This window comes from Sapajus apella, unplaced genomic scaffold (assembly GCF_009761245.1).
Source record: "Sapajus apella isolate SASKATOON/1434 unplaced genomic scaffold, GSC_monkey_1.0 scaffold128, whole genome shotgun sequence".
NCBI classification, from domain to species: domain Eukaryota; kingdom Metazoa; phylum Chordata; class Mammalia; order Primates; family Cebidae; genus Sapajus; species Sapajus apella.
The window spans coordinates 4,268,154-4,291,746 of NW_022437068.1; the positions used below are offsets into that span (position 1 = coordinate 4,268,154).

At 38.9% G+C, this 23,593-nt stretch overlaps 1 protein-coding gene and 1 long non-coding RNA gene across 13 annotated transcripts in view; one reads left to right on the plus strand and one right to left on the minus strand.

Moving 5' to 3' along the window:
• The window catches only part of TMCC1 (transmembrane and coiled-coil domain family 1), a 255,819-nt gene that overhangs the window by 158,572 nt on the left and 73,654 nt on the right, over positions 1 to 23,593 (plus strand). Inside the window, exon 1 of one of the 12 annotated variants that reach the window (XM_032262381.1) lies at positions 6,478 to 8,895. The exons of the other annotated variants lie outside the window; for them this stretch is intronic. Within the exon in view, the coding sequence (XP_032118272.1) occupies positions 8,869 to 8,895 (27 nt within the window). The 5' untranslated portion in view covers positions 6,478 to 8,868. Of the gene's footprint in view, positions 1 to 6,477; positions 8,896 to 23,593 lie in introns of those variants that run through there. 12 annotated transcript variants of the gene reach the window in all.
• Positions 9,563 to 23,282, minus strand: LOC116539431. The gene is made up of 3 exons (XR_004264042.1): positions 23,271 to 23,282; positions 19,760 to 19,766; positions 9,563 to 10,003 (listed from the first exon to the last, which is right to left on the minus strand). It is a non-coding gene; the product is annotated as an uncharacterized LOC116539431 (long non-coding RNA).

Consider the following 23,593-nt stretch of genomic DNA (forward strand, 5'->3'; position numbering starts at 1 on the left):
TAAAACCGATTGCAGGGAATCATTCTCAGACCAGTGGAGCTGTGGTACCAAGAGGGTAGAATGAGTCTCAGTTGCATTTTTCTTTTTTTTTTTTTCTTTTTTTTTTTTTTTTTTTAAGACGGAGTTTCACTCTTGTTACCCAGGCTGGAGTACAATGGCGCGATCTCGGCTCACCGCAACCTCCGCCTCCCGGGTTCAGGCAATTCTCCTGCCCCAGCCTCCTGAGTCGCTGGGATTACAGGCACACGCCACCATGCCCAGCTAATTTTTTGTAGTTTTAGTAGAGACGGGGTTTCACCATGTTGACCAGGATGGTCTCGATCTCTTGACCTCGTGATCCACCCGCCTCGGCCTCCCACGGTGCTGGGATTACAGGCTTGAGCCACCGCGCCCGGCCTTCAGTTGCATTTTTCTCCCTCCTTTTTCTGCCTGCCTCCAAACAAAGGTACTATTACAGAAATTATATGGCTGAGCAGAGTAAATAACATACCAGCTTTCTGACTAGGTAATGAGAAAGGGGAACCCCATTGACCTAGAAAGTACTGGGAGATTGTAAGAGATTTGGAAATAAACTCTTTAATTTTTATTATGAATTTTTGAGCTTATTCATGCACTGTGCATGCAGAAACCTGACCCCAAACACCATACCTAGACTTTGAGAAGTGAAGTAGGGGTTAGACCATTGCCAAGTCCAGGCTGGCAACAGGGTGGTGGTGCATGTGGGACAGATTTTCAAAAAGCACTGCAAAGACTTTGAAAACTTAACTGACATTGGAATTCTCAGAAAAGAATTGAGAATTCTCAGTTGAGATTCTCAATTCTCAATTGAGAATTCTGGTCAAAAATTGTGGCTGGGTAACAATGCAAGTACTAAGGTTAGCAAGGTTGCAAGATACTATACCATTCTACACAAAATATTTAGAAAAAAAATTTCAAAAGTTTCAAAAAGCAAAACTTGAATTTGCCACACAATTACTATTTAGTATTTGCCACACACATACTATACTGAATCCATGTGAAGTGATGTGTGTAGGCATTGAATTGGGTATTATAAATAATCTGGGGATTATTTAAAGCATATGGGAAACTGGGTACAGTGGCTCATGCCTGTAATCCCGGGCCTTTGGGAGGCTGAGGCAGGCGAATCATTTAAGTTCAGGAGTTCAAGCTGCCCAAGCAGCATGGTAAAACCTTGTCTCTACCAAAAAAACTTTAAAAATTAGCCGGGTTTGGTGGCTCATGCCTGTAGTCCCAGCTACTTGGGAGGCCGAAGTGGGAAGATAACTTGAGCCAGTAAATATAAAGTTAGCTGCTGTTTAAAAAAAGTTTTGGCCAGGCACAGTGGCTCATGCCTGTTTAAAAAAAGTTTTGGCCAGGCACAGTGGCTCATGCCTGTTTAAAAAAAAAGAGGAAGTTCTTCTCTATTTCTAATTTGTTAGAAGTTTTTATTTATTTATTTATTTATTTATTTATTTAGAGACAGTCTCACTCTGTCACCCAGACTTGAGTGTAGTAGTGCAGTCTCGGCTCACTGCAACCTCTGCCTCCTGGGCTCAAGTAATTCTTGTGCCACAGTCCCCCAAGTAGCTGGGATTACAGGCATGCACCACCATGTCCGGCTAATTTTTGTATTTTTAGTAGAGACACGGTTTCACTGTGTTGACCAGGCTGGTCTCAAACTCCTGGGCCTCATATGATCTGCCCACCTTGGCCTCCCAAAGTGCTGGGATTATAGGCATGAGCCACCATGTCCAGCCTAATTTGCTAAGAGTTGAATAATGAGTGGCTGTTAACTTTTCTCAAATGCTTTTTCTGTGTAAATTGATATCATATGGTTTTGCTTCTCTGGGCTATTGTTGCTTACCTTGCTTGGTTTTCAAATATTGAACGTCCTGCTTGGATATGGTATATTATTCTTCATGTGCATTGCTAGGTTTGATTTGCTAGTATGAGGCTATTGGTCTGCTGTCTTGTTTTCTTTTACAGGTCTTCTCCAGGTTTCGTATCTGGATAATGCTGGCTTTATAAAATGAGTTCCTCTCTTTCTGCTTTCTGGAACAGATTGTATAGAATTGGTTTATTTCTAAAGAATGTTTGGTAGAATGTACCACGGAAACCACAGGGAGATTTCTTTTTCAGAATATGTTTAATTATAAATTTCATTTTAAAAACAGTTGTATAACCATTCAGATTATGTATTTCATCTTAGGTGATTCTGGTAGTTTGTTATTTGAGAATTTGGTCCACTTCATCTAAGTTGTTTATATATTTATGTACGCACAGTCTATGTAGGAGTTCCCTATTACCCTTTTAACAAAATTCCAATCAGAAATCTCAGCAGGACTTTTTTTTTTTTTGAGACAGAGTTTCACTCTTGTTACCCAGGCTGGAGTGCAATGGTGCGATCTCGGCTCACCGCAACCTCCGCCTCCTGGGTTCAGGCAATTCTTCTGCCTCAGCCTACTGAGTAGCTGGGATTACAGGCACGCGCCACCATGCCCAGCTAATTTTTTGTAGTTTTAGTAGAGACGGGGTTTCACCATGTTGACCAGGATGGTCTCGATCTCTTGACCTCGTGATCCACCCGCCTCGGCCTCCCAAAGTGCTGGGATTACAGGCGTGAGCCACCGCGCCCAGCAGCAGAACTTTTTTGTAGCAATTGGCATGCTTATTCTTAAATGTATATGGAAAGGCAAAAGAACTACAAGAGTCAACCAATACTGGAAAAGAAAAATAAAATTAAGTAAATTATTCCACCCAGCTTTCAGACTTACCATAAAGCTACATTAATCAAGATGAAGCCATATTAGCAAAAGCATAGGCATGTGGATTAATGGAATAGAATAGAAAGTTCAGAAATAGACCCACATAAATATTGCCAATTCATATTTCACAAAAGTACAAAGGCAATTCAATGGAGAAAGGATAGTGTTTTCAAAAAGAGGTGTTGGAAAAAGTAGAAATCTGTATGCAAAAACATGAATCTCTCACACCTTATCTAAAAATTAACACAAAATCACAAAATAATATATAAGACAAACTATGAAACTTTTAGAACAACACAGGACAGTTTTATCTATGAAAGATGCTATTGCGAGAATTAAAGGGCATGCTGCATGTTGGGAGGAAAACTTGTAAATCACATATCTGACAAAGGACTTATATTCAGAATACAGATGGTTCCTGACTTAAAATGGTTCAACTTAACAGTTTTTTGACTTTACAGTGGTGCTAAAGCAATACATGTCTAATAGAAACCATATTTCGAGTACCTATACCACTATTCTGTTTCTCACTATCAGTACCATAGTCAATAAATTATTTTTCTATTTTTTATTTTAATTTTTTTAAAAAAGTAGAGACAGGGTCTCACTTGTTACCCAGGCTGGTCTTAAACTCCTGGGCTCAGATATTCCTCGCATCTCAGCCTCTTAAACTGCTGGGATTACAGGCATGAGCCACTGTGCCCAGCCTCATCCCTTGTTACAAAACAGGCTTCGAGTTAGATGATTTTGCCAACTATGGGCTAATGTAAGGGTTCTGAGCACATTTAAGGTAGGTTAGGCTAAGCCATGGTGTTCTAAGTTAGGTACATTAAATGCATTTTCAACATGCAATATTTTCATTTTATTATTTTTTAAGAGGAAGTTCTTGCTGTGTTGCCTAGGCCGGTCTCAACCTCCTGGCCTCAAGTGACCTCCCATCTTGACCTCCCAACGTGCTGGGATTATACATGTGAGCTACTGTGCACAGCCAATATTTTCATCTCACAGTTGGTTTATTGAGACATAAGTCATGGGACATCTGTATATAAAAAATTGTCAAAGCTCAATAGTTTTTTTTTTTAACCCTATTTAATAAATGGTCAAATGTCTTAAGCAGATTCTTTACAAAAGAGGAGATATAATGACAACTAAATACATAAAGAGATATTTAGCATTAGTAGCCATTAAGAAAATGCATTTAAAATCTTGATGAGGTACCACTTTTAAAATGACTAAAATAAAAACAAAATACAGTTCCAAATGCTGGCAAGGATGCAGAGAACAATTGGAACTCTCATACATTGCTGGTAGGAAAGGAAAATGGCAAAACTACTCTGGAAAAGTTTGGTGATTTTTTTTTTAAGTTAAATATATACTGACCATGTGACCCAGCAAATCCACACCTAGGTATGTAGCCTACAAACATGAAAACTTACATTTCTATGAAACCTCTACACTAATGTTTATAGCACCTCTATTCACAATTGCTAAAAAATGGAAATCATCCAAACGTCCCTCAAGTGAATGGATAAACTGTGGTATGTACATACAGTGCACTACTACTTAGCAATAAAAGGAATGAACTATGATACATGCATCATCCTATATGCATTTCAAAGGCATCATGCTGATAGATCAGTGTCAGAAAGTTATATATTGTATGATTCTGTTTATGTGACAGTCTCAGAAAGATAGAACTATAGTGAAAAAGAATGGGTTATGGGTTAATAGTGGGGTTAGGTGTGACTACATAAGGAAGTCTTTTGGAACTTCTCTTATCCTGATTATACTGCTGGTGGTCTCATGAGGCTGTGCATGTTTTAAAATTCATAGAGCTGTACACATACCTAAAAAGTTAATTCTGTGGCATTAAGAAATTTTTTAAAAACTTTGTAGCTTAAAGTGAGTTTCTTTGTCTTGATTCTGTGGATTGACCAGGCACTTGTCCTGGTTTGTATCAAGTTCCCTATATTAATAAACTTTGCTTTAGGTTAAACATGTTCATCTTACTCTTTTTTGTATCCCTAAATGTCCCATATAGTGTGCCTGGCACATAGTAAGAATTATTGAGTAAATTAATACAGAGCCCTTCTGCTTCAGGTCAAAGCAAAGTTTATTAATAAATTGGCTGAGGTATTGGGATGATCAGAAAGTCCAAACAGCCTCAGTCACATGCTAGATGTTTATGTTAGCTGCTGACTCTGAGTTCAGCCATGGCTTTTGGCCAGGGACCTTGATTACACTAGTTGGGCTTTTTTGCAGCATGGCAGCAGAGTTCCAAGGAGTGTTCAAAAAGAATAATCTCTAATTTTCAAGCACTTCAAGACTTGTCTGTTTGCACAGTTCTTGATAGTATGCCATTTGCTATAGCTAGTCACCAAGCCCAAAGTTAGTATGGGAAGAGGACTGCATGGGGCATCAGTACCAGGAGGGTTGGCTCATTAGGGACCTCCAAATTACTGTGGATTGCAGATAGTGAGGCTTTTGTTTTATTTTTATTGTAACAGCTTTCTCAGCTTTCCTTCAGACCTTCAGGACTATCTATATTCCTTCAGGAAGAAACATTAAGAAACTCTATTATCTAAGGAGGAATAATTGAAGAAGATTGCCTGTTACTTATAAAGATGTAAAATGTGATTATTTTAAACGTGTTGAAAATGTATTATTTTTCTGTAAACTTTGATGATTATAGACTTACATGTTTATAAAGATTTGAAGTTCATATTTATAAAATTGAAACCCACCAACTTCATTCTTTGTGTACCTAAGTCAGTTTCTGCCAGAATTCTTTCTACCATTTATTGATCCTCAGTACAGGGAAAAGGTTCCAAAAGAGCTCACATAGCACTGTAGACAATCTCAAAATTAATTCTGGGGCTAGAAAGGAACCTTTATTGATCATGCAGTCAAGCAGCATTCCAAGGAAGTAATTTGTCCAAAAAAAAGCCACCACAGAGGATTTATGTAGTGAAGCTGTAAGGCAGGAATTCTAAACCAGAAATGTCTCTTCGAAGTAAGTACATTGCAGAAATTGAGGTGCTTTTGTTTTTTGTTCATTTGTTTGTTCCATTGTTTATACACAATGGTGACATAAAAACCAGATTGGTATGACATGAGTGCATGAGGTAGGAACAAGAGCATAGGAAGAGTACACCGTGATTTAGTAGAAAGAACAGAAATGGAGAATCAGCACACATAGATTCTAGATCTGATAGGGCCACTGCATCATTCACTTCTCCTTTCAAAGACTAGGGTTTTGGACTACAAAATAAGATGGTTGGTTTGAACAGTGGTTCTTCTGTTTTTTTTTTTTTTTTTTTTTGAGACGGAGTCTCACTGTGTCACTCAGGCTGAAGTGCAGTGAGACCATCTCAGCCCACTGTAACCTACACCTCCTGGGTTCAGGCGATTCTCCTGCCTCAGACTCCCTAGTAGCTAAGATTACAGGTGCCCACCACCTTGCCTGGCTAATTTTTGTATTTTTAGTAGAGACAGGGTTTTGAAATGTTGGCCAGGCTGGTCTCAAACTCCTGACCACAGGTGATCTGCCCCCCTCAGCCTCCTAAAGTGCTGGGATTACAGGTGTGTGCAATCATGCTTGGCCTGAACAGTGGTTCTTTACATCCCTAGGAGACTTGAGATATCCAGAATCTCTGATGGAGAGGTATACTTTTTAAGAAGTAGAGTCAGTATAATTCTTGTTTTAAAAATATAAACTATAGACAGTAAAGCACAATAAAATATTCCAGAGTGGTAGGAATGCATAGCTAGACTATAGAGTGAGACAGTATTGTAGAGGATGTAAGTTTTTGTTTTGTTTTTTTAAATGTTGAGAAATAGTAGCCTAGAGAACACAGATGATCTCAAAAGTCAGTAGAGACAAGAACCTGTTCATCTTACATTTTTGTATCCCTACATGTCCCATATAGTGTGCCTGGCACATGGTAAGAATTACTGAATTAATTAATACAAAGCCCTTCTACTTAAAAAGTTTTGTCTCAGACTTTGAGGAGAATAATTTAGAGCTGCAAAAGTTTCACTCCGTTGTTAGTCCTACCTCTCCTCTACAGATAAGGTATGACTGACTCTTTTTGTCCCATATTAATACCTATTTCCTTTTGGACTAAAGTCTGTACCTGTACATACAGATAGATACAGGTACCATCTGTACCTGTACATATTTATATAATTTATCAGCTGCCCCCTTCTATTTCTATCCTGGTTCATAGAATGAAATTGAAACATTAGTTGTATCTCCTACCTTTGACAGTAGACTAAAACCCATACACCAAAGAACTGTTAACTGCTTTCCCAGAGTTTTCTCCTGGCCTTGTGTTGAGACGTTGCTAAGAAAGAAGCTCAGAACTAAAAAATTTAGTACAGTTGTTTCTTTTCAATTGGTAATAACCACCATTCTGGGCACTGTTTCTTGTGTATCCTAAAACTAAGGAATCAAAATTTCCTTTGATAGTGTAAGTATAACAAAAAATTAATGTTCAAAGTAGATTACTCTTTCAGAGGTTCTTATAAAATGACCTTAAAAAAGTTTATTAATAAAGGAAACTTGCTTATCCAGTCTTTCAAAATTACCTGCTTTGAAACTATTCAGTAATGACTTTTTTCTATTTGATGATACTTAAAAAAATAAGATGCTGTGTTAGGTTTTTATTGAAGTAAGATTCTTGAAGAATGAAAAAGATGTTTTAGAAATTGTACAATTAGGTTGAGGTGGGCGGATCACTGGTCAGGAGTTTGAGACCAGCCTGGCCAGCATGGCGAAACCCCATCTCTACTAAAAATACAAATTATCAGGCTTGGTGGTACATACCTGTAATCCACGCTACTTGGGTGGTTGAGGCAGGAGAATCCCCTGACCCCAGGAGACGAAGGTTGTCATGGTGATCTGAGATTGCTCCATTGCACTCCATTCTGGACGGCTGAGCAAGACCCTGTCTCAAAAAGAAAAAGAAAAAGAAATTGTACGATTATCTTTAGGTGTTTGGGTATAAATGTAGATCCCCAAAAACTTTATCAGAAATTTGGAAATCTGTAAATAGGTTATATGTATCTACTTTTAAAATTTATAAATATTAGTAAGCTAATATTTATAAAAACAAAATTAGTGTACCTTGAAGAAAAATGTTTTTATTTCTTTATTCCTTATCCCTCCTTATCCCACTGAACTGTTGAAGAACTTCTTATAGATTTACGTTCCTATTGGTACTGTTTTGCTTTATCTCCATTGCCTTGTGTTTCCTGGCTAAATTTTACTTATTATAAAGCTATTGGGTCACTTTTGGTCTAGAATAGAATTGTCATAGTATAAGAGACACCATAAAATGTAAAGGAATATCTGCATTGCCCTGTTTTCTCTTGGTAGAAAATTCATGTTCTGGCTCCTTTTTTAGTGCCCCTCATCTTTGGAGGAAGAATTTCTAAAGGCACACATTCTTGAACTAAAAAGAAATTATGTTGTATATTAGCTTTGCCTTTTGGGTACATGTGAGAAATGAGGTTATTCACACCTTCTGTTCTGGCATATTTCCATTACCAAAAATATATTTCCAGAATATTTTCCCTGTTCCATAGTAAAGTCACAGAGATGGTTTGGAGTTCTTCAACTAGGTCAGTGTCCAGGAACAGAGCGGAACAGAGCAGATCAGAATCAGTATCTTGTTTATGATACAGATCAAATTAACCAATGATTCTTCAAGTTTTCTACTTCCTGTTTACTTTCTCCAGACACAAAATAGGTTCAAGGAGAAAAGTTCTTTTCTAACATTAAAATTTTGAGCTGCCTGTGTTTGGGATTCAAAGTAATTTGGGTGCTTATTGCTTAACTGGGCTGAAGATTATCTCATGTGACAGCATAGATCTCTTGTTTTGGAATTGCCATTACTTTCTAGAATAGGCATTCTGTACAGCTGCCAACATGCCCTGAATCCTCTTGCTTCATATTACAGTGATACTGCTTTGTCAGGGTAGAATTCAGCCTCACAGGGCTGGAGTCAGTCACCGCTGACCTCATGCCACAGTACAGCATGTTCAAATCTGGGAGAAACCTGAGGGTTATTCAGCATATTCCTCCTCCTCTATCACAAGCATGGAACCCTCACTCTCCTCGGAAACCGTATGTTGTATATGTGTGTGTATCTGTCTTTTTTTTTTAAAAAAAAAAAATCTCTTCCTGAATCCTATAGTTAGTCCTACAGCTTTAAGTGGGGGCTGGTTGAATAGACCCACACAGGAAACAGCCTGGGCTGCTGAAACTTAGCATTTTTCAGCAATAGATCTCAGCCAGGGGCATTTGCTATTTTAGGACTGACTTGTATAAGGTCATAATAATGGAGAAGCATGATATGTGTTTTCCTAGTTGTTCATTTTACCCAAAGCTATTTGGACAGAATGCAGAGGGTGCTTTGTAGCTTTATGGGCATGCTCAGATCATCCTGGAGTGTCCTGTCTCTTGTGTGTAATGGGCTGCTTCAGTGCAGAGTAAATGTCATCCTCACTTTCTCAAGCGCAGTAGTTACTAGAAAATCAGTGTTTCCCTCAATGAGCAAGAGTTTCATTTGCCTTGGGTTGCTTGGGAAAAGCTTAATTTCGAAGATGCCAGGCATGCATAACAAATAGGAATTTGGTTTAGAGCCACCTGGAATATTTCTCACATTAAAAAAAATTTTTTTTTCTTTTATCTGGGTGGCCAGAAAAAAAGAAAGAAAGAAAGATTCCTTAGTGCTCAGCTCCTTATTTTCAAAGTATTTTTCCCAAGGACTTGTAAATTTTCTGAATTGTAAAGCAATCTACACATATTTCAGTGTTAAACTTGTATCTCCAGATCAACAGACAAGATCTCTGAGATAAAACTGGATTGGAAGATGATCTAACTTTATTCAACACAATCACTATTTTCACATTTCATCCATAGTCTTGAGTGTAAACAGCTTATAGTATGATTTTACCATTTCTTTCAGTTGGTCTTATAAATGATACATACTTTCTAAGAGATAAATACTAAAGCAAAGCAGATTCTTTATAGTTTTGCCTGATTCTGAAGTTAATGTACATTCATATTGTTTACTGTTGAGCAGTTGGGTTTAAGATCCAAACAGATTTTTCACTCTGAAGTTTGATATTGAATTACCCTCTTATGCCTTATGGTTGATAATTTAAATGCCAACTTTTTAAACAGATTTGTGCCTCTGGTCTGTACCCTCTTTTTCTGTATCTTGTTTGTTCTGAGGTTATAAAAGGTTAGTTTACTTATCTATTTTATTAAGAATGGTAGCCTAGGGCGAATGGGGTGATCAGAAGGAAAGGATTCATAGGAGAGTTCTAAAGGAATAGTGGGTGGAGAATAACAGTAAAAGAGAAGTTAACTCCATTTTCTTCATTATTGATAGTCAGGTGGGGGAGCATAAAACAACTTAAACATTTTTCATTGATTTTATTTGGTGATTGCCTTAACTTACAAAAGTAGAGTATGATAATAAAATATATATATAGTTAGTACCTGCGTGAGTGATTGTAGATTAAACCAGCAGTCCTCAACCTTTTTGGCACCAGGGACCAGTTTTGTGGAAGACAGTTTTTCCACAAATGGGGTCAGGGTGTCTGTGGGGGAGGTTGGAGTGGGATGGTTTTGGGATGAAAGTGTTTCACCTCAGATCATCAGGCATTAGAGTCTCATAAGGAGCATGCAACCTAGATTCCTTGCAAGCACAGTTCACAGCATTTGTGCTCCTGTGAGAATCTAATGCCACCACTAATCTGACAGGAGGTGGAGCTCAGGTGGTAATACTCAGTTGTTCGCTGCTAACCTCCTACTGTGTGGCCTGGTTCCTAACAGGCAACTGACCTGTACTGGTCTGCAGCCCCAGGTTGGGGACCCCTGGATTAAACTATTTATTTGCTTCCCTATGTTTGTCTCTCTGTCTCTTACCCAAACTATTAATTCCTGGTAAACTAAAATATTCTCATTGAAACAATGATTAAAATGTTTAAAAATGAGGTACTTTCTCCTAGTATCTAAAACTTTATATAACAATCTGGATACATGAAGCTGCTATAGATAGGGGCTCATATATGATCTTCTTGCATGAGATTGCACACATTTTGTGAAGAGTTCATTCCAGATTACAGAATTAATGTTTTGAAGGCAGGATTTGAGAAGAGAAAATGTAGCTGACTCTAGGAAATAAATGGAGAAGTTTAGAAAGGGACACTATAGAACCTACTCTATATTTGTTGAACTCATATCTATATTGTAACTTGCAAGATTAGAATTGGTAAACATCTGGGAATATTTTATAAAGATGAATAATTCCCCCTTTTCAGTAACCCTGCAATGCCACACATCTTTGCGTTTATGTTAAAGTCAGGTAGGTAATGCAGACATTCTAGATAACTCTTTGAGAATTTTGATAGTGTCTGAGTTTTCTCTACAAATGCTCAGAATTTACAGTGGCAATTTAGAATATATATATGTAATTACTTATGGATGCTATACCTTTTAAACAAATGTTATCTACATTGGTTTGATAAAACTCCCCTCACATCTAAACCTTCAAACTGCCACTTGACCTAAATCTCATTATTCCATAGGTCTCTTAGTGCCACATAAAGATCAAATTCCATAAGGACAATGAATGGTCTGCCCACATTCTTTTGTTATTGTAGAATTTTTAAATTGAGTACCACTCAAAAGAAATAGCTAGAGTAGTGATTTGAATGGTGGATGAAAAACAGTCAAGAACCGTTTAAAGCTTAAAAACATTTGTCATAGATTATTTTGATTTATATGAGAAATTATTAAACATCAACTCTAGTATACCCTGTCTAAACAGATCTTGTTGTAAACCAATTGTTTGTTCATTCAACAAATAGTTGTTGAGAATCTGCTGTGTACCAGAGTTTAGGGTTTGAGATGGGCTTCAGATCGATCATTGAACAAAATAGACAAATACTTTGCACTCATGCAGCATTTTTGTTGGGAAATTTGACAAAAAATGAAAACCTAACAAATAAATTATAGAGTATATTAGAGAAATATGAGACTGTGAAAACAGTAATGCAGCCAGGCTTGGTGGCTCATGCCTGTAATCCCAGCTCTTTTGGAGGCTGAGGCAGACAGATCTCTTGAGCTCAGGAGTTTGAGATCAGCTTGGGCAACATGGTGAGACCCCCATCTCTACCAAAAACACAAAAACAATCATTGAGCATGGTAGTGTACAAATTACAATATAGGTATGAGTTCAACAAATCTAGAGTGGGTTCTATAGTGTCCTACTTTTTGGAACCTCTCCATTTATTCCCTAGAGTTTTCTCAAATCCTTCAAAACGTTCGTTCTGTAATTTGGAATGAACTGTTCATAGAGCGTGTGCAGTCTCATGCCTGTGGTCCCAGCTACTGAAGGCTGAAGTGGGAGGATCGTTTGAACCCTTGGAGGGTCGGGGTAGAGGTTGCAGTGAGCTAAATTGCCATTGCACTCCAGCCTGGGTGACAAAGTGAAAGAGTGGAAGAGAGAGAGAGAGGAGAGAAGGGGGTTGAGAGTGCTGGGCATTGAGGGTAGACTCCCATTTTTAGTAGAACAGTAAGCATAAGCTTGATTTAAAACAAGATATTTGAAGGAAGGCTTGAAAGAGGAGAGCAGGTTAGTCATTCAGCTAAGGAATGAGCATTCCTGGCAGAGGGTACAGCCAGAATAACTGCAGGAGTTTTCACTGTGTTTACAAGGAATTAAAAGAGGTTAGTTGGTATGACTAGAGCAAGAATCAAGGGAGGGAAGAATGGTAGGAATTGGGAGTGTGAAAGATTAAATACAATGTCTCAGTTATCTATTGCTGTGTAACAAACCAACTTAAAATTTAGTGGCTTAGCCAGGCACAGTGACTTGCACCTGTAATCCCAGGGACGCAGGAGGTTGAGGCAAGAGGATCACATGAGACCAGGAATTCAAGACCAGCGTGAACAACATGGTGAGATCTTGTCTTTAGAAAAAAAAAAAAAATTAGCCAGGCACGATGGTGTGTGCCTGTAGTCCCAGCCATTCAGGAGGTTAAGTGGGAGAATCGCTTGAGCTCATGAGTTTGAGACTGCGGTAAGCTATGGTGAGGCTACTGCACTCCTGCCTGGCTGACAGAATGAGACTGTCTTTAAAAAATAAAACAAAAATTAATTAGTAGCTTAATGTAACTATTTTATTTGCTCACAATTTTGAGTCAGCCATTTGGGCTGGGCTCCACCAGGTGGTTCTTAGGCTGATCTTGCCTCCTATCGTTATAGTTGTTGGGAGGCTCTGGTGGACCTGGATGGTCTAAGATGCCCTCCACTGGGAGTGGTGGCATGCCTGTAATCCCAGCACTTTGGGAGGCCTAGGTGGGCGAATCATGAGGTCAGGAGTTCGAGACCAGCCTGGCCAACATGGTGAAACCCTGTCTATACTAAAAAATATTTAAAAATTAGCTGGGCTTAGTGGCGGGCATCTGTAATCCCAGCTACTTGGGGGCGGGTGGGAGCTGAGGCAGGATAATTGCTTGACCCCTGGAGGCAGAGGTTGCAGTGAGCCACTGCACTCCAGCCCAGGAGACAGAGTGAGACTCCATCTCAAAAAAAAAAAAAAAAAAAAAAGACTTCCCTTCCTCTTGTGTCTGGTAGTAGGTACTGGCTGTTGGCTGGATCTCTCAAGGATTTTATTTTTTCTTTTTAATACTTATCCAGGTAGATGAGCTACAAGGATTTTAGCCTGAGTAACTATTATAAGGATGAGGTTGTCAATAACTGAGATGGAAAGAGTGCTGGAGGTCTCAGTGCTGCAAGAAAGGGCAAACTCTAATACACAAATACTTTTTAAGCCTCTGCTTGTATCATATTTGCTAACATTTTGCTTGGCCAAAGCAAGACCATGACCAAAGCCAATTTTACTGGATGGAGAAATACATTCCACCACCCCCCCCTTTTTTTTTTTTTTTAGACAGGGTCTCACTCTGTTGCCCAGGCTAGAGTGCACTAGCACGGACACAGCTCACTGCAGCCTGGACCTCCTATGCTCAAGCCATCCTCCCAGCTCAGCCTCCTGGGTAGCTAGGACCACAGACACGTGCCATGATGCTCTTCTAATTTATTTATTTTTGTAGAGATGGGATCTCACCATGTTGCTGAGGCTTGACATCAAACTCCTGAGCTCAAGTGATCATCCTGCCTCGGCCTCCCAAAATGCTGAGATTATAGGCATGAGACACCATGCCTGGCCAGAAGCCACCTCTTGACAGGAGTGGGAAAGCCAAATTATAAGGGGAAGGGCATACGAGATTGGATGAATGTGACTATTAATCTGCCACAAAGAAGGCCAGATCAGATATGCCTTTGAAGGCCATTTGAGTGTAAAGGAAATTGAGTGGAAAAAACAGACTCAGTTTGTCCCACTATCTTCTCACAACACACTTCTAACACCACATCTGTGGGGATTTCTTCCCACCAGCAAGTAATTCTTCAGCAGACACCAGCTGGGTATCCTTTGATTCAATTCAATTCTGATTCTGTCTACCTGGAGATAGCATCAGATGACACTAGTTGAAGACTGAGTCCCACAAGACTGCATCCCACTTCTAGTGCCCATTGAAAGCCCCAGGTTGTTTTGCTTGTTCTTCTGATCAGCTGGCTGTAAATTGGGGTTTCTACAACCTTCTTCTTGGGTTCAGTTAATTTGCTAGAGTGGCTCACGGAATTCAAGGAAATGTGTATACTGGCTTATTATAAAGAAAAGGTGCATAGGCAAGGCATATGGGAAGGGATGTGTGCTTCCATTAAGCCTCCACCCTCCAGGAAACTCCACATGTTCAGCTATCTGGAAGCTCCCTAACCCTGTCCTTTTGGGGTCTTATGGAAGCTTCATTATGTGGGCATGATTGATTAAATTGCTTGCCATTGGTGATTAATTTAACCTTCACTCTCCTTCCTTTACCCTCAGAGGTTGGGGGGGATGGGGCTGACGTGCCAATTCTCTAATTATGCCTTAGTATTTCGGCTAATCCTGAAGCTGCCAACCATCAGCCATCTTATTAGCATACAGAAAGACACATCACTTTGGAGATTCCAAGGATTTTAGTAGTTGTATGCCAGGAAAAGGAGAGGAAGACCAAATACAGTTGACTCTTGATCAAAGTGGGGATTAGGGATGCTGGATCCTCACACACAGTTAAAGATCCATGTATGACATTTGACTCCCCCAAAGGTTTACTAACAGTCTATTGCTGACCAGAGCCTTACCAATAACATAAACTGTTATTAACACTTATTTTGTATGTTTTATGTATTACATACTCTATTCTTTCAGTAAGCTAGAGAAAAAATGTTGAGAAAATCATAAGGAAAATGTTAATTTTAAAATAAAGTTAAAATAATTAAAATATTTTAATGTTAAAATATTAAAATTATAAAGAAAGAGAAAATACATTTACAGTACTGTATTTACATATGTTTACATGACAAATTATCTGTATGAAATGGCAGGCAACCGCAACAGCAGACCTCAACCTATGGTGCATATCATGCTGTCAGCTTTTTCCTGTAATGTCTTGACATTTTCTCTGCTTCTTGGGAGCACATCAGTGTCACTAGTCCCACTTCTTACACATCTCATGGTATTATTCAAGGTTTACAGTATTATACTAAACACAATGAAAAATAATAGAGAACCCCCAAGAGATCACTTTTTACTGAGATATGCAGTGTGCTGGAGAGAGGAACTGATCTTTAGAGGTGATTAATGTCGCATGCATTTTAAGCAGATACTTGCAATACTTCACTCATTGCTAGCAACTGGAGGTGGCTGTGAAACTTTTACAGTACCACAGTATATACCACAGTTAATTTTATGCAGTTATGATTTAATACTGCATCTTTCTTTATATTTCTCTTGACTGCAGATGGCACCATGTGTTTGTATGAATTTTGATAGATTTAACTTTAGATTTGTATAGATTTTATGGTATTAAATGATAAACTTAGTATCTGCATATATTTTATGCATTCATTCACAATAATTAATTAAAAGATATTATAACTAACAGTCTATTGCTGACCAGAGCCTTACCAATAACAAACTGTTATTAACACTTATATGTTTTATGCTGGCTCTGGTCAGCAATAGACTGTTAGTTATAATATCTTTTAATTTTTTAGTATTTCTAGGTTATGCAGCTCGCCATTTTTTTCCTAATTGTTGCAAATCTGTAAAATATTTTCCAAAATACAGGAAAAATCTGCATATAAGTGGATCCATGTATTTCAAACCTGTGTTGTTCAAGGGTCAACTGTGTATTTCACAGTATTGCAGGAATTCATAAGAATTTTAAGCAGAGGACTGACATGATTTGACTTAGGTTTTTAAAGAATCATTCTGGTTGTAGTATTAAGAACAGATACTGGGGCAAGATAGACCTGTTGGGAGGCCATTTTAGTAACTCAAACAATATATGATCATGGTTTAAAGTACAAGTGAAGATTATAAGATGTGGTTAGATTTTAGATGTATTTTGAAGGCAGTGCTAACAGAATTTTCTGGTGGGTTTGATGTAAGGCATGAAAGAGAGAAATAACTATGAGGATTTTAACCTGAACAGCTGGAAGGATAGATTTGTCATTGACTGAGATCTAAATGCTGCTGGGAGGACAGGTTTTGTGGAAAAGAGCTGGAGTTCAGTTTCAGGTGTCCATCAGCCATGTAAGTGGAAATGTTGAATAGAGAAGTGACATTTATGAGTCTAGAGACTCTCAGAGTCATAAAAGACTAAAGAGAAAGTCCTAGGCAGAAAATGTAATTTAGGGAGGTATCACAATTAGATGACATTCAAAGTTATGAGAGAGGTTAAGTCATCACAAGAAAATAAACATAGATAAAACAAAAAAGGAATGAGCTCTAAGAACTCCAGTTTTAGAAGAAGAAAAGGAAGAAGATTGGCCTCTGAGAGATGAGGAAAATGCAGAGAGGATGGTGTACTGGAAAACCCAGTATGAAAATTCTTCATAGGAGAAAGGAAATACCGAGTATGTCAAATGCTGCTGAATGGGTCAAATAAGAAGAGGACTAAGAACTTCTCTTTGGATTTAGTAATTTGGAGATGGTTGGTCACCTCAGCAAAAACTTTTTAGTAGACTGATGAGATAAAAGCAAGCTGAGGGGTTTGAGAATGAGAAGAAAGTCATTTGTAGACAGTGAGTTTAAATAATCTTTATGAGTTACGCTGCAGTAGGGAGAAGAGAAGTGGGGAAGTAACTGGTGAAGGGAATGAAGTCAAGTTTATTTAAGATGGGAGAAATAAGATTTACATGCTGAAGGGGAAAATTCATTAGAAAAATTGATCAGTTTCTTATTTAGTAACTTAAATAGGATTTGTTATGTGCCAACACTAGTCGAAATGTAACTGAAATACAGATTTAGTCCCTCGCCACTTGCAGAGTTCAATAACAACAGCAAGCTCTGGTATAGAGAGAGTGCCTTTTTATTCCAAAGCTAGCTTAGGGGAAGAAGGATAGGCCTCCCGCCTTTAAGGGTACCACTTCAGCTTGGGAGCAGAAAGCAGGTGCTTTTAAAAGGGAACTTGGCATGAATGGCACGCAGTGGAGGAAGCAAACAGGTGAGGATGTTTATCTGCCAGGCAGTTGAACTGGCAGTCACTGGCACCTTCATGGGCAGAATTAGGTTGTAAAAGTGGCTGAGGCCAGGCACGGTGACTCACTCACACCTATAAGCCCAGCACTTTGGGAGGCCAAGGCAGGCAGATCACCTGAAGTCGGGAGTTTGAGACCAGCCTGACCAACATGGAGAAACCCTGTCTCTAATAAAAATGCAAAATTAGCCGGGTGTGGTGGCACATGCCTGTAATCCCAGCTACTTGGGAGGCTGAAGCAGAAGAATCGCTTGAGCCCAGGAGTCAGAGGTTGCGACAAGCTGAGATCATGCCATTGCACTCCAGCCTGGGCAACAAGAGCAAAACTCCATCTCAAAGAAAAAAAAAAAAAAAGTGGCCAGAACTCTCCAGGTCAGAGAGGGTTTCATTGCCAATGTACTTTTGGTTGTAAATAGACTGTTGTCTCTCTCCTGGTAGGAGAGTTCCACTCTGGAGCTTCTAAGTACATAGTTAAGTGAACTTGCCCTGTAGGGAATGTCTGGTGAAGGGGAGGCAGCAGGTTATAATTGCATTTCTAAAGAGCTAAGTAGGAAGTGGGATACAGGGGAAAAGGAGAAATGGGAAAAGAGAGAAAAAAATAATTTAAAAATAACTCATGCTGTCTCTTTAAAAAATGGAGGTACTCAGTTACAGACATGCTTTATAAATATGAACTTATTTAATATAAGAATGAAACAGTGACTGGCCACTCAGCATAAAGTAATATGGTGGGTGCTGTAAGGAGTTCAAGAATATATAAGACACAGTATCAGACTTAAACACTCACAATGTCAAGTAAAAAATATATACACCATAAAAATTAGACAGTTTAGAAGCACAGAGAACTAAAAGGAGATGACTTAACTGGAAAATAAGAAATGTCAGCATAAAGATAGGCTCATTTGGACTTAAATTTATGCACGTTTCACTTCAAGCACAGAGCAGATAGAGTAAATTTTAAGGTAGGATGGGGACAGGTTGGATATAGAAAGGAAAACATTTGTCTTCAAAAAAGACAAAGAACTTCAGAGACACTTTCTCTGTTACTGTAACTTTTCTTAGGAAGAAAAGTTTATAGGGAATCCTTTTTGACGAGTGTAGAAGCCTGCTTTTTTTTCCCCATTGGTGCCTCATGCACATTATCTGTTTGAAAAATCTAGGTATCTTTTTAATTATACCCTAATTGCAACTTCAGGGAAGAGATCTTTTCCAGGCTCCAAAATTTCTAACAGAAAAGGGAATATGTATGGTTGTTATAGATGTATGTATGGTTGTCATATTATATACCAAATGAACCTATGGCATTCCTTACTTTCCAGTTAAAAGTTCGAATTTCTAGATGGTCAGTTTTACCCATAATCAAAGAAATACAAATGATAAGTGAAAATAAGATCTCATTTTAATTATCAGATTAATCAAAATACAAAACTTTGACACCTGGAGCTGGCACAGTCATTCACCTACACTGTTGGTAGTAGTGTTAAATTACTGCAGTCTTCCAGGAAAGCAGTTTGTAATCTCTATCAAAGTGCAAAATGTATACAGTCTCTGATATACTGCTAGAGATTTACACTATCGGTATACCCACAGAAGTTCACCAAGATATATACAAATAGGTTTGTAATTTTAAAATGGGAAGAATTTGTTTTGATGCCCAGTTGAAATTTAATGACAAATATCTTTGACGTTCTCTCGCCCTCTCTGCTCCCAAAGGTGATGCTGCTTTCTTCCTTATTGAAGAACTATATCCTATATTGTCCTATTTTACAATTATCAGTTGGGGTTACAAGAAGTTTTTTTTTTCCCCCTAGAAACAGAGGCGTTTCATTTATTCTGTTAATAGTTGTCACTAGAGGTTAGTTGTTCAGAATGAAAGATCGAATACTCTGAGATGATTCTCACACAGGAACGATTAGGAACATAATGGGCAATAGTAGGAAGCTGATAATTAAAAACACATCTTTAAGAAGTAACGACTGTTAAGGATTAATATGGGAGAATTAAATTGGGAAGTAGGTGGTTTGGAAGAAGCTTACAGTAACTGCGTCTTCAGGTAATTCTTTTAATTTCTAGAAACTCCATTTTCTACCCCCCACCCTTTTTTTTTGAGATGGCGGTCCCACTGTGTTGTCAGTAGCTATTTACAGGCACAATCATAGTGCACTACAGCCTGAATTCCTGGGCTTAAGCTCTTCTTCTGCTCCAGCCTCACAAGTATCTGGGATTACAGGCTTGTGCTATTGGGCCTCCATTTTCGTCTTTGGAGAATAGAATCAGGTCACAAAATTTGAGAGAGCAGCAGAGGAAGACAGAACTTTTATTACATATTTCCTAAATGAATGTTGTCTTTCCATTTTATATCATTGCATTTACATTTATCATGCATATGTTTTATCATACATAGTTTACCAAATATCATGGGTTATTTAATGAAACAGTTCCAGTTTTTGCCTGTTAATCTTATGTTTTCTCTAGTGCAAGTGGCGGCAAATTGCTGGCATCATTTGACTCAATACCATTATCTACTGAATTAATTATATGCCATATCACTATGAGTTTTGGAGTTGGATGGGGGAAAAAAGAGAATAAAGTCACCTGCAGACTATCCTAGTTACAGCTATTGATACCTCAAGCAATGAGCAAGTCTAAAGTACTCAGTTACTGGTTCAGGCATGAAAACTGGATTAGAGTATGGCAAAAATCTTCGGTTCTCACTGACCCAGGTGGTTGTGGTTCAGACTGATCAGAGTGAACATTTTCACCTTGGAGACAAGGGCTCTAGATTGCATTACCACTAGGGCCTCAGTTGTCTCTTTTTTTTGAGACAAGGTCTTAAATGCTCTCTGTCACCCAGGGTGGAGTGCCGCAGTGGCATGATCACTGCTTATTGCGGCCTCCCTCTTCTGGGCTCAAGCCATCCTCCTGCCTTGGCCTCCTGAGTGTCTGGGACTACAGGTGTGCATCACTACACCTAGCTAATTTTTTTTATTTTTTTTGTAGAGTCAGGTTCTCTCACTATGTTGCCCAGGCTGCTCTGGAACTCCTGGGCTTAAGCAATCCTCCTGTCTCAGCCTCCCAAAGTGCTGAAATTACAGGTGTGAGATTAATATTGGAGAGAATTGCGCCTCAACAGGCTCTAGTTCCAGTCCTACTTCAATTAGATACGTTCACCTATACTGTTGGTAGTAGTGTTAAATTACTGCAATCTTCCAGGAAAGCAGTTTGTAATCTCTATCAAAGTGCAAAATGTACAGACTCTGGTATACTGCTAGGGATTTACACTATCGGTATACCCACAGAAGTTCACCAAGATATATACAAATAGTTTTGTAATTTTAAAATGGGAAAAAATCTATGTAATTTTAAAACATACCAGAGTTTTTATTTCTCATCTATAAAACAAGAATGTTTTGCTTGAGATAACTTCTCAAAATTACTTTAGATTTCACAGTACTCAGATGATCGGTTTTTAAAATAAAATGGCCAGGCATGGTGGCTCACGCCTGTAACTCCAGCATTTTGGGAGGTCAAGTGGGAGGATCACTTGAGCACAGGGGTTCAAGACCAGCCTGGGCCACATAGTGTGAGACCCTGTCTCTACAAAAAAATTTTTTAATTAGCTGGGTGTGGTAGTATGTTCCTGTAGTTCCAGCTCCTCAGGAGGCTAAGGTGGAAGGATTGCTTGAGCCCATAAGGTCGAGGCTGCAATGAGTGGTGATTGTGCCACTGCACTTCAGCCTGGGCAACAAAGCAAGACCCTGTCTCGAAAATAATAATAAAATAATAATGTTTTCCTATGGCTTTCAGAAATAGACCTGCGACTTAAACTTCTCACGAATTCCTCCTTTTTAGTCAGTTATATTTGATTTAAAAAGCAATTTCTTATCTAATTATAATTCCTAAATTGCAAACTCTATAGACAGTAAATGAGGGATTTTACATAAACTAGAACAACCAGTGTATAAGAAAATCTAGATTTAAACAAAAGCCTTATAACTTTGAGTAGAGTGATTATTTGTTTTCAAATGCATTCAACCTATAATCCCTTCCCTTCTCTTCCCTTCCCTCCCCTCTTTCCCTCTTTCCCTCTCTCTCTCTCGCTTTCTTTCTCTTTCTCACTTTCTCTTTCTTTCTCTCTCTCTCTCTGTCCCTCTCTCTCTTTCTTTCCTTCCATCCTTCCATCCATTCACCCGCCCTCCTTTCCTCCTTGTCTTGCTCTCTCACCCAGGCTGGAGTGTGATCTCACCTCACTGCAACTTCCACCTCCTGGATTCAAGCAATCTTGGCTCACTGCAACCTCCACCTCTTGGATTCAAGCAATCTTGGCTTACTGCAACCTCTGCCTCCTGGGTTCAAGCAATTCTCCTGCCTCACCCTCCCAAGTAGCTGGGATTACAGGCACCCACCACCATGCCTGGCTAATTTTTTTTTTTTTCTAATAGAGTCGGGGTTTCACCATGTTGGCCAGGCTGGTCTCAAACTCCTGACCTCAAGTGATCCACCCACCTTGGCCTTCCAAAGTGCTGGGATTACAGGCATGAGCCACTGTGCCCAGCCAAGGATTTCTTTGAATGACTATTTTTAAGTTCAATGTAATAAGTATTATTTCATATGTAAATTATTAATTTGCATATTATTTTACAGAAACAAAAATTGCCTTAAGTAGGAGTAGCATATCTTATTACAGGATATTAATCTCTAGTTGTACCAATTAGTAAGTTGTAATTTGAAATTAGGAAAGATTCATAGTGAAATGAGTGTTATCAGATATATATGTACACTTTTAAATGATGACATTCACATAGATTGTATCTGTCAAAATTGATTAGTTCCTTACAAACATGAGAATTAAATAAACTTTGGGCATAGACCACTTATTAAGCAGCAAGTGATTATGGAGTGCATCAGTCTGCATTTATGGAACTAAGCATAGATATAAAATGGAACATGGAGGGGTGCACTGACTCACACCTGTAATCCTAGCACTTTGGGAGGCCAAGGTGGGCAGATCACCTGAGGTCAGGAGTTCAAGACCAGCCTGGCCAACATGATAAAACCCTGTCTCTACTAAAAATACAAAAATTAGCTGGGCATGGTGGCAGGCACCTGTAATCCCAGCTACTCTGGAGGCTGAAGCAGGAGAACCACTTGAACCAGGAGGTGGAGTTTGCAGTAAGCCGAGATTGCACCACTGCACTCCAGCCTGGGCAACAGAGTGAGACTCCATCTCAAAAAAAAAATAAAATAGGCTGGGCACAGTAGCTCACACCCCAGCACTTTGGAAGGCCAAGGCTGGTGATCACGAGGTCAGGAATTCGAGACCAGTCTTGCCAACATAGTGAAACCCCATCTCTACTAAAAATTCAAAAATTAACCAGGCATGGTGGCATGCACCTGTAGTCCCAGCTACTCAGGAGGCTGAGGCTGGAGAATCGCTTGAACCTGGGAGGTGGAGGTTGCAGTGAGCTGAGACCACGCCAATTGCACTCCAGCCTGGGTGACAGAGTGAGACTCCATCTCAAAAAAAATAAAAATAAAATAAAGTGGAACATGACTGAAAATATAGATTCTTGAAATTTTGGTGGGAGAAGGACTTGGGCTGCAAATATCCTGGACTTAGTGTCTTTTACAGAGAGAGTTTCTCATTAGATTCAATAACTTCTTTCTGTTATTGCTGACCTGTATATAATTAGTGCCTCTTTAAAACCTGTTACTTTTAAGTAGAGTTGTGTTTTTGCATTTAGCATGAACAGGCTAAGAGTTTGTTTTTATTGTTGACTGACCACTAGGATTGGCCATGGGAGAAGATATAGTATAGTCATAAAAATTGTGAACTTGGATTTAAAACATCTGAGCTCCAGATTTAGCTTAATTTCTCACTAGTCCTCAGCCTTTAAATAATTTCAACTTCTCATGAGCCTCACATCCCTCATATTTAAAATGGAATGATAGCTGGGCACCCTTGCTTGCACCTGTAGTCCCAGGTACTTGGGAGTCTGAGGCAGAATCACTTGAGCCCAGGAGTTCAAGACTAACCTAGCCACCATAATGAGACCATCCCCATTCCCCCATCTCAAAAAAACTTAAACATTTGGAAAAATAAAATGGAATAACTGCTGCCTTATAAACCTCACAAGGTAGTTCAAAAGCAGACACCT